The following is a 16,919-nucleotide window of genomic DNA, read 5'->3' on the forward strand; positions in this document are numbered from 1 at the left end:
TATTTATCACTGTGATTAGAAGCAAAATTAATTAAGAAACGCTTGTCAGGAAGAGTTACTTGGAATTGTTTTTAAAGAAATTTTACTATCAATTCGAGGAAGTACTAATAGATATTCGCATATGAAAACCAACATTTAATAAATAAAATGATAACAAGTAAGGAAAGGCTAAGTTCGACTGCAGCCGAACATTTTATGCTCTCGCAATTTATTACTAAATTTTTATTAAGCTAACACACAATTTGACCCATATATTCGGTATAAAGTCCAATAGAAAAACGAAAATCATCATATATGCTGTATAGGTTGAGGTAATTTCTGAGCCGATTAAACTCATTTTCATCACCAACATACATTATATCTAAGATTATATGCTCATTTAATTTGGCTAAGATATTTCACATATTAACCGATTTATAAGCTATTTTTGAAAATCCTATAACTAGCTATATGAGAGCTAGGGGAAGTTATGACCTGCTTTTAACCATTTATGATACAGAGACACACTATTAGAAGGAAAAGATTTCCTCTGTATTAAATTAAGATATCTGAGAGATTTACCGAAATTTTCGGTGAAAAATAACCATAAGGCACTGAGTTCTTCCAATTCGATATCCGGGGCCTTGAAAAGTTATAGTCCGATTTCGACAATTCATTCACAAGTGATGCCACGGATCATATACAGTATTCGTGTAAACTTTTATTTCGCTATCTTCATTGGTTCCTAATGTATATCTATAAAGTGAAGGAATCGGATGGAATTCAAAATTGAGTTATATGGGAAGTTGTCGTAGTTGTGAACCGATTTCATCCATTTTCCACACGTGTCATCAGGTTGTCAAGAAAATGTTACATACCTAATTTTATTGAAATCTGTCGAGTAGTTCCTGATATATGGTTTTTGACCCATAAGTGGGAGATGCCACGCCCATTTACCATTTTGTAAAAAAATCTGAGTGCAGATTCTTTCTGGTATTTCTTCTGTAAAATTTAGTGTTTCTGACGTGTTAATGAGTTAACGAACTTTTAGTAATTTTCAACCTAACCTTTGTATGGGAGGTGGGCGTGATTATTATCCGATTTCTTTAATTTTTGGTCTGTATTAAGAAGTGGTAGTGATAGTAGCTTTCTTGTTTTGCGAGATATGTACAAAAAACCTAGTTGGAGGGCGTGCCACTTCCGCCAAAAAATTACATCCAAATATGCCCCTTCATAGTGCGATCCTTTGTACCAAATTTTATTTCCATAGCTTTATTAATGGCTTAGTTATGGCACTTTATGGGTTTTCGCCATTTTGTGGGCGTGGCAGTGGTCCGATTAGCAACTTAGTTGCGAGAGTATAAAAAAATTGCAAGAATTGGAAGAGTAAGTATAAGAAGAGATCATTAAGGAAGATGCATTATATAGATATCTGTTTACTTAATCTGTTATCAGACGACAAGAGAGATCACAGTAAGGGCCAAAGCTCTCAACATATCATTGAACTCTGATGTTCCCAAAAACCCGCTGAATAAAACCTGATACAATTTATCAACATTGACTGTTGCTACGTCATTCATAGTACTACTAGAGATTCTCAGCAGCAAGGACAAGTCTTTTTTGCCAGCGCTTTGCTTGGATATATGGAAAGAAAACACTGTATGACTGGTGACATGGTGACTATCGAGTGTTTAGCAATGTGAAAGGAGTATGTTAGAATTATTAATATATGCACTTCTAACTCAAACAACTTCTGCTATATTCAAATATAGTATGGATAAGCATTTACAAGAAATGTATTTAGTTTTCACTTTACCACACATAAATAGTTACTTCATGTGTACCATCTGCATTTTGTTCGTTTGTGTGCATTTTGAAAACTGGTACGAAATCTTGTGGTGGTTTATCGCTATGCTCCAATTGTTTTCTAAGTGCGGTCTGTGTTGCATGGATTATATGAATATTTTCGGCACCGGTTTTTTCATCTTTCTGTTGGATGATTTGTACTCCGTCGTCAGGTGCGTCGTTTAGTTGTGCTTGTGGTGTGGTACTGCGTGGAGATGCGTTGTGTTTCGTTTGTGGGAGTTGAATTACAACTGGTAATGGTAGAGTTGTTTCAGAATATTCTTGTGTAGGATGTGGTGATTCTAGCACTGGTATCTTTATTTTTGCCACACCCACATTCGGAAGACTCTCTAGCGTTACCTCAGCTCCTGCTAACAAATCTGTCTTTGCCAGCTGTAAAACAAAGCGGGTGGTTATTCTCAATATAAATGTACTTTGTTGTTTGCTACAGCACCTCTAGAGCCAGCGAGACTACCAGCAAACCCCTTACTTGCCTTAGGCCAGACATTAGCTGTATTTCGCGTTTCACTTGTAACGTCTAATGAATAAGATTCACTCGTACTATTGCGTTTAATAATTCAGCTCTGTGATACATTTTAAAATCAAATCAATCTAATGCAATATATAGCATGAAAAAATGCCATTTGCTAAGGTTGGTATGGTTCAGTGGTAAGAATTCTTAAAATTAAAATTTCAAGCGTTTAATATATACAGTTATTGTTGCTGTTAGAAATAGATACTATATGTATTCTACATCTTTCTTTTCCATACTTTTATTTGAATAAATTTCACATTTTTAATATCGTCCCGTATACTCAGGTTATATTTTATTTACTACGTGGTTCTAGAAACTTTTCTAGTTCTTTTGGTGGGTTGAATATGTTGTGCATTTTAATGCGCACACCATTTGCCTGTATCACCCGATTTGTGTCCATAATTATTCGTTCCTCGTTAAGTTTTTCTTTTTTTATTTGCGGTTTTAGAGAAGTTTCATTTGGTTTTGTAGCAACTTGTAATTTTTTTTGCTCTGAGTCTGATTTGCCAAAGTTCTGTCCTTTCGTGGCTATTAACTGAAAATTGTAGCGTTAAGAAGCTGTATTCTAAAATTTCAAAGGTATAAATTAGAACTTGTATCTAACCTGTGTAGACAGCAAGACTGCCACCAATGTTATTATGTGTTTTCGCATTATCGCACTGAACTGCTACAACTATTGCCGAGCGCTTTATATATTTATATATTTTGCGAAATTCATGGTAAAATTCTTAATTTCATTTCATAGTTTTAATTTTCTCGAATGTTTTATATTGCATAATGTATGGCTTTGATTATTACTCTCTCTCCGTGTACAATTGAGGGCGCTGTATTTTTGAGGAATACAAATTTTGATCGATAAACTTTGAGACCAATGTTTGCAGCTCGCTTGCAAATGGAAATGCAAATCAAATCGTTAAAAACTTGTGTTTTTATAGTAATGTGGCAAGTTCTTAATTTATCCTGTGTCGACACATTTATTTCAATTCTCTATTTCGGCGCCATAAATTATAACCGAATTTGAGTTTTTACTACTACTGATTACAAAGTACCCTAACCTCATGAGCCTTTCCAGAGTATGTTGTCTGCCCTGCACAACAATTCAGATAACACCGAATTTCATTTTAAATTTCTTAATATGTTTATTTAGCATTTACATTATTTTCAGTTACATTAAATTTTAAATTTAACCTTTAATAACCACTGGGGGTATCGTCAACTGGCTCAAATGGTGTTTTCGTGCAAAATACTCCCATGGTTATCTGGTCTACATCTAGATTAGAAAATTATGGTTCTGGTGTTGTTATTGGTGCTTCGTATTGTGGATCAAAAAATGTGTCCGGAAGTGGTTTTCTTGGTGGTGGTAAGCCTTCTTGTGAGTAGGTTGTTGGTATATCCATACCTTGTGAGTCTGGCGGTGGTTCGAAATAATCCTCTTGTACTTCTGTTTGTGGATCATAAAATGTGTCAGGAAGTGGTTTTCTTGGTGGTGGTAAGCCTTCTTGTGAATAGGTAGTTGGTATATCCATACCTTGTGAGTCTGGTGGTGGTTCGAAATAGTCATCTTGTGCATCTGATGATTTTGATGATTTATTTTCCTCTGATTTATCTTCTTTATTTGGATTTTTACCAAATACCAAGTTGGGTTGGTTAACATATTTCATTTTTGCATTAAATTCGGCAACTACTAACTGGAAAGAGAATGGATTTAAACTTAACTTCTAGGTAACTATGTTATCTACCTGAACAGCAAGCATGGCTACAAGCAAAATTATAATGTTCTTCTGCATCATTAATCAATCGTTTGTTTTTGATTCCTTAGTAATTGTGTAAAACTGTGATGCACTGATACTGAGAAACAATTCCCATTTCGAGCTTTTTATATATTTTGCGTGTAGTAGAAGAGTTTATGGCAGTTTCCTTAATAGTAATAATTTGTAATTTTATATAAAACCGTTAAAATTAAATATGTTTCATCACGCTAGATCACTAATGATCCATGTACAATTGAGGGGGTACTATATACGTATATTAGACAAATGTTTTGCAGTTCGCTTGCAAATGGTGGTTTCATCATTAGGCCATAAATCAAACCATTAAGAACTGTATAATGTGTGCATTTTTCCCTGTGTCGACACACTTATTACAATTCTCTACTTCGGCAACGCTGATTACAACATACCGTAACCGTAAGAATCTGTCCAGAGTATGACATCTCCTCAAAATATCATTGTTTTATAAACAAATTTTCTTTTAAATTGTTTAATAAGTTTTTTTTTTTTTGCATTTACATATTTTCAGCATTAAATTTTAAATTTTAAGCCTCATATTTTTTACATTTCTACGTTTTTAATATCCACTGTTGGATTCGCCAAATGGTTCCAATGATGTTTCTGGATAAAATACTCTCATAGCTATCGAATCTACATCTAGATCGGTGGACTCTGATTGTTCCAGGTTGTGGTAGCCCTAAGTATTGTTAAAAACAAGATGAAAGCAAATGCATTACATGGAATCGAATTTGTTTCGAAGTATATCAAGACTCTTGTCCAATATACCACTTATAACTAATTTATATAATATATGTATATACAGCAGTGATGACGTTGATAGTATATGAATGCACTTCTGATTTCAAGAATTTTTCAATAATATAAGGCAAATGGTAATAGGTTATCGAGTTCAGTTGGTTATGCGGAAACGACTTTCATGTCATATTATGTTCTAACCAAATTCGGAGATATTAGGGGTGTTGAAAATATGTTCACATCTCAAATATATATTTTTCGTCTTTCGTCTTCTTTGGAAAACTTATAGCGGATTTTGATGAAGGAATTTTGATTAAGGTATAAAAGAATTATGGAAAATTGGATCCCAATTTTTTTAGAAGCACTTCCAGTCTTACTAAACCTTTCATTGAACCTCATATACATATCATTTGCCGAGAGGCAACCCGTATATCGTTTCATAATTCAAAGAGGATACCAACGCTTCAGACAATATTTCGTAAAACGTTTATTTTGCATTTTATTATTACAATTACATTTTATTATTATAATTACATTGCACTTTAAGTTCTCTTTCAAATTGTTCAACAAATTCAGCCCCAATTCGGTTCTATTGGTGGTGACCCCCAACGAGACCTACGTTGCGCAGCTACCAGCTGGAAAGAGAAGGGCTTTAAACGGTACTTTTAAATAATAAAGTTATCTACCTGAATAGCCAACACGGCTATAAGCAAAACCAACATTTGCTTCTGCATTATTATTCGATATTTTGTTTCAGGTTCTTTAGTAACTGTGCAAAGCTGTGATGCACTGATACTGCGAAACAGGTCCCTTATTGAGCTTTTTATATATTTCGCATATTGTAGAAGAATTTATGGCAGTTTCCTTAATATTAATAATTTGTATTTTTATATAAAACCGTTAAAATTAAATATGTTTCATCACGGTAGATCACTAATGATCCATGTACAATTGAGGGGGCATTAAATACGTTTTCTGTGGTTTCATCAATAGGCAATTAAATCAAATCAAATCGTTAAGAACTTTATAATGTGTGCATTATGCCCTGTGTCTACACACTTATTACAATTCTCTACTTCGGAAGCGCTGATTACAGCATACCGTAACCGTAAGAGTGTGTCCATGACACCTGCCCAAAATATCATTTCAGTCGACACCAAATTTTCTTTTAAATTATTTAATATTTTCATTTACATATTTTTCAGCATTAAATTTTAAACTACATAGTTGTTACATTTCTTCGTTTTTAATATTCACTGGGGGGTTCGCTAAATGGTTCAAATGGTGTTTCCATGTAAAATACTCTCATAGCTATCGGGTCTACATCTAGATTGGGGAATTCTGGATCTAGAAATGGTTGTTCTAGTTGTGATAGCGCTATGTAGGGTTAAAAGCAAGATGAAATAAAATGCATTACATGGAATTGAATTTGTTTCAAAGTATAACAAGACTTTTGTTCAATATTAAAGGTATAACTAATTTATATAATATATATACATGTGTGATGAGAAGAATCTATGGTTGTGAAACAAGTGCATTAATATACTATCAAATATTAATGCACTTATTTCGCAACCATAGATTCTTCTAAGTAATATAAGGCAAATGGTGGGTTATCGAGATCAGTTGGTTATGCGGAAATGATTTTCATGTCATATTATGTTCTAACCAAATTCGGAGATTTTAAGGGTTTAGCAAATATGTTCAACCTCATATGTGTATATATTCTTCGTCGTACCTGAGGAAATTTCTGAATCTGAGATATGAAATTTCTTTGGAATACTTATAGCGGATTTTGATGAAGGAGACGCATATGAAAGAATTATGGAAAATTGGATCCAGGCTTTCTAAATCTTTCGCTGAGCGGTAACTCGTATATCGTTTCATAATTCAAAGAGGAGACGAACGCTTCAGTTAGCAATACTCTAAACGTTTATTTTGCATTTTATTATTACAATTACATTGCACTTTAAATTTTCTTTCAAATTGTTCAACAAATTCAGCCCCAATGGCCTACTGGTGGTGGTGGGGCTCCCCTACCAATAGGAAATTGCGCAGCTACGAACTGAAAACAGAAGGGCTTTAAACGGAACTTTTAAATAATAAAGTTGTCTACCTGAATAGCCAACACGGCTATAAGCAAAACCAACATTTGCTTCTGCATTATTATTCGATATTTTGTTGCAGGTTCTTTAGTAACTGTGTAAAGCTGTGATGCACTGATACTGGGAAACAGATCCCTTATTGTGCATTTTATATGCTTTACGTATTACATATCTCGTAGAAGAGTTTATGGCAAATTTCTTAATTTAATTTCACAGTTAAAATGTAATTTTCTCAACACGGTAAATTAATGATATTAATAATATTTTGTTGAGGTTCATATTGCAAACGGCTGACAATTTTTGAACTTTACAATCACAACGTATACCTTCCGAATAATGTTTAAGGGCTAAAGCAAGACCAAACACGATGGACATAAAATTTAACTGAATTTTTTATAAAGTATAATAAAACTCTTGTAATAATATTGCGCTCTTAATTTATTTATAGGTTAACCGTACTGATGAGGGTAAAGTTATATAATTGCAAATCTAATTACAAGATTTTTTCTTAACCCTTAATAATCTTTCTTTCTTTAATAGCAATTTCATCTCAGTAAAATAGTTAGTGGCTTATAAGACCATATATTGATCTGCGTCTAAATATTATTTGTCGAGTGTCAAACCTTCTTTTGTTCCATAACTCTCAGTGTTCTAAATGCATACTACCACTAAACGGTACGGTTTTTCTCTGTAGTCAATGACAAACTAGCGTGGAGGACTCTATCTTATGTTTCATTGTTTTAAACTTATTACTAATTGTATATATAAATTAGTGATAGTTACGAAATGAACGATCTCTGATAACCATCGACTAGGGACAGTAGCACTAAAGTTCAGAAATTAAGTAAGTCTTCTTAAGTTAGTAATTTGCACATAGTATTTATAAAATAAGAAGGCACTGTATTTAACCATAGTTTAGGTATCCATCATATCCGTTTTGTCTATTTTCAATCAATTCAAATATTTTATCTTAATACATATATAAAAATCCAGTGTCCGTGTGTATGTTCCGAATGAACTCAAAAACGAGTCAACTGATATTTATGAAAGTTGGCATATATGTACATGTAATTTGGTCCAATTTAGATAATAGGATAGTTATTATTCAAATTAATCGTCTCCAGAATTAATAATTAACAGTTTGTTTTACTTCTAATTTACAGTTACATATGTAAGTAAATAATAGGTTAGGTATAATAAATAGGTTTTGCGCAAGATTTATGGTCCTCAGAACATTGGCAACGGCGAATACCGCAGACGATGGAACGATGAGCTGTACGATTTATACGACGACATTGACATAGTTCAGCGAATAAAAAGACAGCGGCTACGCTGGCTAGGTCATGTTGTACGGATGGAAGAAAACACTCCAGCTCTGAAAGTATTCGATGCAGTACCCGCTGGAGGAAGCCGCGGAAGAGGACGACCTTCACTCCGGTGGAAAGACCAAGTGCAAAGTGACCTGGCTTCACTTGGTGTTTCCAGTTGGCGCCAAAAAGCAAAAAGGAGGAATGAGTGGCGCGCTCTGGTGGATTCGGCTATAATCGCTTAAAGCGGTTCCTACGCCAAATATATATATATATATATGTAAGTAAATATAATATAAAACAAAATTGCTGTTCGTTAGTCTCGCAAAAAGTCGAGAACGGCAAAACCGATTTGACTAATTTTAATCTTGAAATATTCGTGGAAGCCCAGGAAAAGATTAGAGAGTGAGTAAATATGGAAACATTGCGAGGGAGATAATAATAAGAGAATTTTATTCGAGTAGACAAGAATAATATAAAAAGAGAAAACAAAAAAATAATATTTTGAAGGTTGTCATTGTTGCTTTGTTAAAATATTTTTGTTATTGTTCAATTGTATAAGGGTGTGTCGATAGCCCAAAAACAATTTGTAACAAATATGGAAAGGCTATGTTCGGGTCCAACCGAATATTTTATACTCTCGCAATTTATTGTTGTAATTTTATTAAGATAACATACAATTCGATGATGAATAAATGATAAATGACTGATTGAATGACCTATATTGGTGGTAAAAAAAAGATATCGATGATCTTAATGCGACAATTTAGAATTTCGGTCCAGGAGAGTTGACACAGCTACAAACCAGGATGACGTAGTCAATTATCCCAAACTGTTTAAAATTGCCTGTGCTATCACCACTCACTTTGCAATTAAAAGTAGTGTGGGTTGTCATCATGCTGCGTAACATAAATCGATCTCGAGTAATCAATATCGTCGCCGAAGCCAAGATAGGACCAACTAAATTTAATATATACCTTAGCCACAAAAACGTGTGGCCGGGTCTGCTAGTAATATTATATATTATTTGACATCCAGAGTCAATGTGGCTTTAAACATACAAATATCAGAATTTTGGTCGTTTGGAAACATCTATTTTTTAAATGTTAATGTCTAGAACTCTATTTCTTGATTTGGTTTGTTATTAGATGCTGATATGGGCGTTATCTCCCATCAGTTGCCGATATATGTATGTTTGTTCAAAAATTGCGCTGGTTCGTATATTCGTTTCAATGTTTCTAATGTTGACTATAATTTAGATTTTACTTCTTGATCAGATTTCAATACCTTGGGATTGTGAACTGGGTACTGCTTCGTGCTTTGCTCGCGGTGATAGGTCTGGGGCTGTTTCTAAACGAAAAGAGGTGTTGGTAATGGAATTTCTGAATTCGGCAATATGTCTGTATCTGTTTCCGTATGGGCTATGTTTCAAGTTCTGATGGCGGCAGTGGATCTGGATCTGTTTCAGTGTCCGTAAGATGTTTTGGTAGATTAAGTTGTGGTTCTCCAGGCTCTTCACTTGTTTTTTGGCTATTTACTTGGGCCTGTGTGCTGGGTTGTGATCCTGGCGATGGGTCTGGATCTGGTGCTTTTAATTCTATAACGGCTTGGTTAACATATTCCATAGTTATGGTAACTCCTTTATCCGTCTGGGTTATAGTTGGTGGTTCGGATGTCACAAACTGCATTAGAAAATATAATATTTTAATTATTTTAAATACTACTCCTTATTTATCTCTTAACCTGCACAGCCAACAGGGCTACAAGCCATTTTATTGCATGTATCTGCGCCATCAGTTAGTCGTCTAGTAATTCATTTGTTCGACATGAAGCAGTACTGACATTTTATAACATGTAACGGCATTTTAGAATTCATCTAAATTAAAATTTAATGCTAGCATTTCATGGTAGTGGTAATAATATCAATTAATATGCCATAACCAGAAATTGAGAATTAATTAGTGGTGCTGTTTTACGGGTGGTGTGGTAAAAATCTGTTTTCATGTTCCCAAGACCCATTACGAGCCTTTGATTAAAAACCACATAAACGAAGAAACGAGAAGAGATATAATATTAACTAAAAATACACTGTCAGATGCTTGGTCTTACTGCTACTATTCCCAATTAATTACCTATACTTCATAAAATCTTTGTTGAAGAAGCAAAACCTGTAAGGCTGATATAGCGCTCAAGTACCCTGTATATTAATTCGTTTATGTTCATAGATGAAATACATTTGTGTGTATTGGCAATTCGTACATTTTGACAGAGGAAAAATCATTTTTCTGCTACTTCACCAAATCCTTCCGACTCATAGTGATATTGGGTTGGTTCACATATTTCATATTTAATTGAGTTTGGCTAAACAAAGGTTGCTTTTTTGAGTCACGATCGTCACTTGTATATCCTTGAGAGGCTACTAACTTTAAATAGAAGAAAATTAATTGCGTTTTGATAATATATTTACTATAAAGTTTTCTAACCTGTATAGTGGACAGTATGGCTAGAATCAAAATCATTAATAGCTGCCGTGCCATTACTTAGGCGTTCACTTTTCTCGTGTGTGTTGCTATTACTGTATTTGCATTTATAGTTCGAGTAATATGGGCTATGGTTATTCTTATTTTTCACATTTATCATTTTATAATTAATATTTCATAGAGATACCGTTATTAATTTGAGGCATACTAGAACAAATAGCATCGCGAATTTAATTTTCCACAAATAATTGTATGAAATCGAACGAGATGAACTATGTGTGAATTGAAATTGGTAATTGAACAGTCGATACAGCATTTTATTCGAAATACCGCAATTGATTAGTTATTCATTTTTGACCAGTATGCTGATGCAAATCATTTGAACACAATCTATATGAAACCGATAAACAAAACAAGCAAAAATTAATGCCTAATAAATTATGTCTCAATTAACGAGCCATATCTGCATCACATTTGCTCTTCACTACTTCTTACAAACAATAAAATATGAAAAATTAAAACTGAAACTTTGTTTATAACATAAAGTATGAATGTTTTACGTTCTTCTACTATTTTTATATTGTTGCATAATACAATTTATGTTTTATAAATATGGAGTTCTTACTAATTTTTAAATTTTTCCATATACTCCTAGGTGGTATATTCAAATAAAGTCGCTACACAATATTAACAATTCGGTAACTAAGAACTGTAAACAGATTTAAAAAAAATAATGATGATAATACTAAATTAACCCATAAAGTGAGAAAATGTTTACTCAAATCCTTACAGTAAAGCAAAACACAAATTATTTATATTCGTAGTAGGGCAAATTATAACTTTATTAATATTTAAAAAACAATTCTGCTTTTCATTAATTTCATGCATTAATTCCAATGTCTGGTTCGTCCTGCATAATTTGTCCCATTCGACGTGACAACTTGATGTTCGGTTGGTTCACATACTCCATATCTAACATACCCTCCATCTGACCAAGCGCCACGGATACCAACTTAAATAAAAAAACAGGATATTTAAAAGTGTTTTTATTTTCAATAAGAAGTTCATATTATTCATTTTCATATCCTTCTTACCTGCAGCGCCAGAAGGATGGCAAACACGAATTTTATTGCTTTAAGTGTCATCTCCTTCTCACTCTTATTATTAGTAGCTGTCGAGTTGCACTGAAGTCATAAGCATCTGTATCGGCATTTTATGGTATTTTTCCTTTACTATTCTTTAGATATTCACGCTATAATTTTTAATTTAATTTTATGCTACAGACACGCTATAAAACGTTGTACATTTAATTATTTCAATATATATAATATTAAACATTTCAGATTATTACTACTCTGAAGATTGCTAAAGAGATGGTGAAAATACGCCATAAACTTTCCACATTCAAAAATACTTCTATATATATATCAAATCGAAAATAGCGCGGCATTCTTCTCTTTCCCTCTCAATTCGGCGGCAGTTGGAAATCCCAAGAGTAATCAGGTCGCTCTCCACTCGGTCTTTTCAAAGGAGTGGATCCCTTCTTCTTCCTCTGCTTCCACCGGTGTGTACTGCATCGAACACTTTCAGAGCTGGAGTGTTTTCATCCATTCGGACAACGATGTCTTTTTATTCGCTGAACTATGTCATCGTATAAGTCGTACAGTTTATTGTTTCATCGTCTGGAGTATTCACCGTTGCCAATGTTCAGGGGACCACAAATCTTAAGCAAAACTTTTCTCTCCTAATATCGTCTCATCGCATGTTGACGTCGTCCACGCTTTTGCACCGTAAAGCAGGACGGGAATAATAGCCGACTTGCAGAGTTTGGTTTTGGATCGTTTGGAGAGGACTTTACTTTTCAATTGCCTACTCAGTCCAAAGTAGCACCTGTTGGCAAGAGTGATCCTGCGGTGGATTTGGAGGCTGATATTTTTGGTGTTGCTGATGCTGGTCCCCAGGTAGATGAAATTATCTACGACTTCAAAGTCGTAGCCGTCGTGGGAGCCAAGACGCGAACGCAAAACAGTTAGTTTGATGACAGTAGATATTTCGCCAGCAGCTGTACACTCTTATATAAGATTGTACCCCTATATTTAGACCTCGGAATAACGTCGGTGACAAACTATGTTTTAATTTCAATTATGCCTTTGAGTGTCCTTATTAGACTGATTAAAACTGCCCAAAACAACATTTCAGTTCACAGAATATTTTATTTTTAATTTAGTAATATGTTTATTTTTCTTTCATTTATTTAACATATACATTAAAGATTAAATTTGACTTAAATGTCAAATGGCTCCCAAAGTTTTAGTACTACTGGTGGTGATTCGTCTCTTTGCTGGGGCTCAATCCTGTGTGGGTCATGTTGTTGGCCTTTTTCTTCATCCTTTTGTTGGTCATGTTGTTGATCGTTCGTTTGGTCATTGGTTTGATCATTTTTTTCGTCGTTCGTTTGGTCATTTTGGTCGTTTGTTTGGTCATTGGTTTCATCATTTTTTTCGTAGTTCGTTTGGTCATTTTTTTGTTCATTTTTTTCGTCGTTCATTTGGTCATTGGTTTGGTGATTTTTTTGGTCGTACATTTCGTCATTGGTTTCGTAATTTTTTTCGTCGTTCATTTGGTCATTTTTTTGGTCGTTCATTTGGTCATTGGTTTGGTAATTTTTTTCGTCGTTCATTTGGTCATTGGTTTGTTCATTTTTTTCGTCATTCATTTGGTAATTTTTTTGGTCGTTCATTTGGTCATTGGTTTGTTCATTTTTTTCGTCGTTCATTTGGTCATTGGTTTGGTGATTTTTTTGGTCGTTCATTTCGTCATTGGTTTGGTAATTTTTTTCGTCGTTCATTTGGTCATTGGTTTGTTCATTTTTTTCGTCATTCATTTGGTCATTTTTTTGGTCGTTCATTTGGTCATTGGTTTGGTAATTTTTTTCGTCGTTCATTTGGTCATTGGTTTGTTCATTTTTTTCGTCGTTCATTTGGTCATTTTTTTGGTCGTTCATTTGGTCATTGGTTTGTTCATTTTTTTCGTCGTTCATTTGGTCATTGGTTTGGTGATTTTTTTGGTCGTTCATTTCGTCATTGGTTTGGTAATTTTTTTCGTCGTTCATTTGGTCATTGGTTTGTTCATTTTTTTCGTCGTTCATTTGATCATTGGTTTGTTCATTTCTTTCGTCGTTCATTTGGTCATTGGTTTGGTGATTTTTTTGGTCGTTCATTTGGTCATTGGTTTGTTCATTTTTTTCGTCATTCATTTGGTCATTTTTTTGGTCGTTCATTTGGTCATAGGTTTGTTCATTTTTTTCGTCATTCATTTGGTCATTTTGGTCATTGGTGTGGTGATTTTTTTGGTCGTTCATTTGGTCATTGGTTTGTTCATTTTTTTCGTCATTCATTTGGTCATTTTTTTGGTCGTTCATTTGGTCATTGGTTTGTTCTTTTTTTTCGTCATTCATTTGGTAATTTTGGTCATTGGTTTGGTCGTTCATTTGGTCATTGGTTTGTTCATTTTTTTGGTCGTTCATTTGGTCATTTTGGTCATTGGTTTGGTAATTTTTTTGGTCGTTCATTTGGTCATTTTGTTCCTCGACTTGTTGCTCAAGTATCGATGAACCAAATTCTAAGTTGGGTTGGTTAACATATTTCATTCTCGATCGAAATTGTGCAGCTCCCAGCTGGAAAGAGATTGGCTTTAAATTGAATTTGTTAAGAAATAAGTTATCTACCTGAATAGCCAGCATGGCTACCATCAAAATCAACATTTGTTTCTGCATCATTAGGCAATTTTGTTTCAGATTCTTTAGTAATAGTGATGCACTGATACTGAAAAGCACGTCTTTTATTGAGCATTTTATATATTTGGAGAAATCCACATCTATGTACATATTACTTCACAGTTAGAATTTTATATAAAACCATTAAATTTCAATTATTTTCATCACGGTAGATCAATAATGAAATATTGAACCATTTAACGTAAGATCATTGCAAATGTAACAGCTTATAAAATATGGACTTACTTCGAAAATATATACCATCTTTTTTGAACGTCCCAGTATGAAATGGCAACATTTACTGTGGTCGACGTAGCGTCCTTTGTGGGCTTAAGATTTCGTTGAAGTTCATATAGCAATCGGCTGAGTATTTCTGATTCTTTCAAATATAACATAAGTCTTCTATAATAATGTTAAAGAGTTTAAAGCAAGACCAAAGACAATGTATATAAAATTGGACATAAAATATAACTGAATTTGTTACGAAATATAATAAAACTCTTGTAATAATATTAGGCTCATAATTTATTTATATGTATCCTTGCTGATGAGGGTAGAGTTATATAAATGTATATCTAATTGCCAGATTTTTACTCAACCTGGGGTTTTTTTCTTTAAAAATATTTTTATAAGCATTTCCATGTCAATAAAATATTTAACAGGTTATTGGACCATCTGTTGCCGTGCAGGAATTTGCCGATCCCTCCAAATGGGAAACAATTTGGTTAGAAATGGGGGGGAGATGATTGGTGGAATCCTGCCATTGGTCATATCTATGGAGGTCTTTGTTTTATCGACATTTAATTTTTTCGAATGTATTACTTATCTAAGTCAATATATTAGATTTATTTTTGACTAACGATCATAGCCAGCATATTGGGTTATAAATAATAAATTCAATTAGCCCTTGTGATAATATATTATATAATAAAATGTGAGGTATCTATTGCTGTCTATTAGAATTATCTGATAACAATGGAGTAGCGCAAAATCCACAAGATGATTCGAATTAAAAAAACCTGGAACTTCTTAAGGAATCGATTTGCTATAATATTTATGAAATAAGATGAATTTAGCCATAGTTTGAGGTTACTTCATGTCTGTGTTGTGAATCTCCAATTAAGTCAAATATTTTATAATACATTATTTGACATTCAGAGCCAACGTGGCTCTGAAAATAGAAATATAATGCTTTTGGTCGTATGAAAACATATATATTTTTAAATTTCAATATCTTAGACTATATGTTATAATGTGTCGTTACATTTCGATGTGAGTGTCTGCTCCCATCCGTTGTCGATATGTTGTTATAGGCCGAAAAGCTTGATGGGTTGTATAATCGTCCCAATTCAAGTAGTAGGTTTTCTAAGTTCGAACCTGAATTTCTGTATTTGTTTTCGTTTTTGGGCTTCAAATGAGGGTCTAAGACTCGAACTTGTTCTGGTTCAGTGTTAGCTTCTAATTCTGGATCTGGTTCGGGTTCTGTTTTAGTTTCTAATTCTGGATCTGGTTCTGGTTCTGTTTTAGCTTCTTCGGAGGATTGTGGGTTGGTTTCTAGTTCCACCGAGGGCACATCTTTCCCAGGCTCTTCACTTGTATCTTTTTCTTTGGGCTTTTTAAGGGGATTCCTTAATTCCATAACAGGTTGATTAACATATTTCATAGTTAAGGTAACTCCATGATCCGTCTGGGTTATAGTTGGTGGTTCGGTAGTCACAAACTGCAAAAGAAAGCGTAATATTTTAATCCTTTTAAATATTACTCCTTATTTATCTCTTAACCTGCACAGCCAACAGGGCTACAAGCCATTTTATTGCATGTATCTGCGCCATCAGTTAGTCGTCTAGTAATTCATTTGTTGGACATGAATCAGTACTGACATTTTATAACATGTAACGGCATTTTATAACGCTTCTAAATTAGAATTTAATGCTAACATTTCATGGTAGAGGTATTAATATCAATTAATGTGCCATAATCAGAAATTGAGAATGAATTAGTAGTGCTGTTTTATGGGTGGTAAAAACGAGCAAAATATATTATATTAAACTCTCAGATGCTTCGTCTGACTGCCACTGTTCTGAAATTTTATATTATTCCAGCAATGTTTGGGACAATAGCACTCAGATCAAATGCCATATCTCAGGACCGATTTAAATAAATGTTGGTACATAATATTTCCTTGACACCGAGTCTTTACCGATGAAAAATGCTAATAGTCGCGCCTACTTACCATATAACACCATTTTATACATACAAGAGCCAATGAAGATACCAGAACAAAACCTAAACAATCTGCATTTGAGGTGTAGTGTAGCATTACTCATTTATTGTCGAAAATTTTCAAGGGTCCAGATATCGAAGATGA

The 16,919-nt window shown here is 33.7% G+C and overlaps 5 protein-coding genes and 2 long non-coding RNA genes across 8 annotated transcripts; all 7 read right to left on the minus strand.

Annotated features, from left to right (window-relative positions):
- Window positions 1-1,757: 1,757 nt before the first annotated feature.
- On the minus strand, window positions 1,758-2,432 carry LOC105212066 (uncharacterized). Its single transcript, XM_011183828.3, has 2 exons — window positions 2,279-2,432; window positions 1,758-2,217 (listed from the first exon to the last, which is right to left on the minus strand). The coding sequence occupies exons 1-2, from the start codon at window positions 2,330-2,332 to the stop codon at window positions 1,792-1,794; spliced, it is 480 nt and encodes a 159-aa protein (XP_011182130.2). The 5' UTR covers window positions 2,333-2,432; the 3' UTR covers window positions 1,758-1,791.
- A 1,041-nt stretch (window positions 2,433-3,473) lies between these two features.
- LOC105212067 (uncharacterized) lies at window positions 3,474-4,258 on the minus strand. Of its 2 annotated transcripts, XM_054227045.1 has the most exons (3): window positions 4,099-4,258; window positions 3,888-4,047; window positions 3,474-3,800 (listed from the first exon to the last, which is right to left on the minus strand). In XM_054227045.1, the coding sequence occupies exons 1-3, from the start codon at window positions 4,147-4,149 to the stop codon at window positions 3,643-3,645; spliced, it is 369 nt and encodes a 122-aa protein (XP_054083020.1). In that variant the 5' UTR covers window positions 4,150-4,258; the 3' UTR covers window positions 3,474-3,642. The 2 variants fall into 2 exon arrangements, with proteins under 2 accessions (XP_054083020.1, XP_011182131.1); XM_011183829.3 differs by having other exon boundaries at window positions 3,474-4,047.
- Window positions 4,259-5,354: 1,096 nt separating this feature from the next.
- Window positions 5,355-5,951, minus strand: LOC105212068 (uncharacterized). Its single transcript, XR_851702.3, has 2 exons — window positions 5,571-5,951; window positions 5,355-5,519 (listed from the first exon to the last, which is right to left on the minus strand). It is a non-coding gene; the product is annotated as an uncharacterized LOC105212068 (long non-coding RNA).
- Window positions 5,952-6,793: 842 nt separating this feature from the next.
- Window positions 6,794-7,145, minus strand: LOC105212069 (uncharacterized). The gene is made up of 2 exons (XR_851703.3): window positions 7,001-7,145; window positions 6,794-6,949 (listed from the first exon to the last, which is right to left on the minus strand). It is a non-coding gene; the product is annotated as an uncharacterized LOC105212069 (long non-coding RNA).
- A 1,573-nt stretch (window positions 7,146-8,718) lies between these two features.
- LOC105212070 (uncharacterized) lies at window positions 8,719-10,301 on the minus strand. Its single transcript, XM_011183832.3, has 2 exons — window positions 10,040-10,301; window positions 8,719-9,978 (listed from the first exon to the last, which is right to left on the minus strand). Exons 1-2 carry the CDS (start codon window positions 10,088-10,090, stop codon window positions 9,718-9,720), a joined length of 312 nt encoding a protein of 103 aa, XP_011182134.2. The 5' UTR covers window positions 10,091-10,301; the 3' UTR covers window positions 8,719-9,717.
- Window positions 10,302-12,969: 2,668 nt separating this feature from the next.
- On the minus strand, window positions 12,970-14,640 carry LOC105212072 (uncharacterized protein DDB_G0290685-like). Its single transcript, XM_054227645.1, has 2 exons — window positions 14,504-14,640; window positions 12,970-14,452 (listed from the first exon to the last, which is right to left on the minus strand). The coding sequence occupies exons 1-2, from the start codon at window positions 14,552-14,554 to the stop codon at window positions 13,061-13,063; spliced, it is 1,443 nt and encodes a 480-aa protein (XP_054083620.1). The 5' UTR covers window positions 14,555-14,640; the 3' UTR covers window positions 12,970-13,060.
- A 968-nt stretch (window positions 14,641-15,608) lies between these two features.
- LOC105212071 (protein TsetseEP) lies at window positions 15,609-16,489 on the minus strand. Its single transcript, XM_011183833.3, has 2 exons — window positions 16,333-16,489; window positions 15,609-16,271 (listed from the first exon to the last, which is right to left on the minus strand). The coding sequence occupies exons 1-2, from the start codon at window positions 16,381-16,383 to the stop codon at window positions 15,792-15,794; spliced, it is 531 nt and encodes a 176-aa protein (XP_011182135.2). The 5' UTR covers window positions 16,384-16,489; the 3' UTR covers window positions 15,609-15,791.
- Window positions 16,490-16,919: the final 430 nt, after the last annotated feature.

The sequence above is a fragment of the Zeugodacus cucurbitae genome, chromosome 3 (assembly GCF_028554725.1).
Source record: "Zeugodacus cucurbitae isolate PBARC_wt_2022May chromosome 3, idZeuCucr1.2, whole genome shotgun sequence".
Lineage (NCBI taxonomy): Eukaryota > Metazoa > Arthropoda > Insecta > Diptera > Tephritidae > Zeugodacus > Zeugodacus cucurbitae.

Coding starts and splice junctions, on each gene's coding strand:
- LOC105212066 (XM_011183828.3), bottom strand. CDS start 2,332: ATGTCTGGCCTAAGGCAAGTAAGGGGTTTGCTGGTAGTCTCGCTGGCT. Junction 2,218..2,278: donor TAGTCTCGCTGGCTCTAGAG/GTGCTGTAGCAA, acceptor TTTGTTTTACAG/CTGGCAAAGACAGATTTGTT.
- LOC105212071 (XM_011183833.3), bottom strand. CDS start 16,383: ATGGCGCAGATACATGCAATAAAATGGCTTGTAGCCCTGTTGGCTGTG. Junction 16,272..16,332: donor TAGCCCTGTTGGCTGTGCAG/GTTAAGAGATAA, acceptor TTTCTTTTGCAG/TTTGTGACTACCGAACCACC.
- LOC105212070 (XM_011183832.3), bottom strand. CDS start 10,090: ATGGCGCAGATACATGCAATAAAATGGCTTGTAGCCCTGTTGGCTGTG. Junction 9,979..10,039: donor TAGCCCTGTTGGCTGTGCAG/GTTAAGAGATAA, acceptor TTTCTAATGCAG/TTTGTGACATCCGAACCACC.
- LOC105212067 (XM_011183829.3), bottom strand. CDS start 4,149: ATGATGCAGAAGAACATTATAATTTTGCTTGTAGCCATGCTTGCTGTT. Junction 4,048..4,098: donor TAGCCATGCTTGCTGTTCAG/GTAGATAACATA, acceptor TTCTCTTTCCAG/TTAGTAGTTGCCGAATTTAA.
- LOC105212072 (XM_054227645.1), bottom strand. CDS start 14,554: ATGATGCAGAAACAAATGTTGATTTTGATGGTAGCCATGCTGGCTATT. Junction 14,453..14,503: donor TAGCCATGCTGGCTATTCAG/GTAGATAACTTA, acceptor ATCTCTTTCCAG/CTGGGAGCTGCACAATTTCG.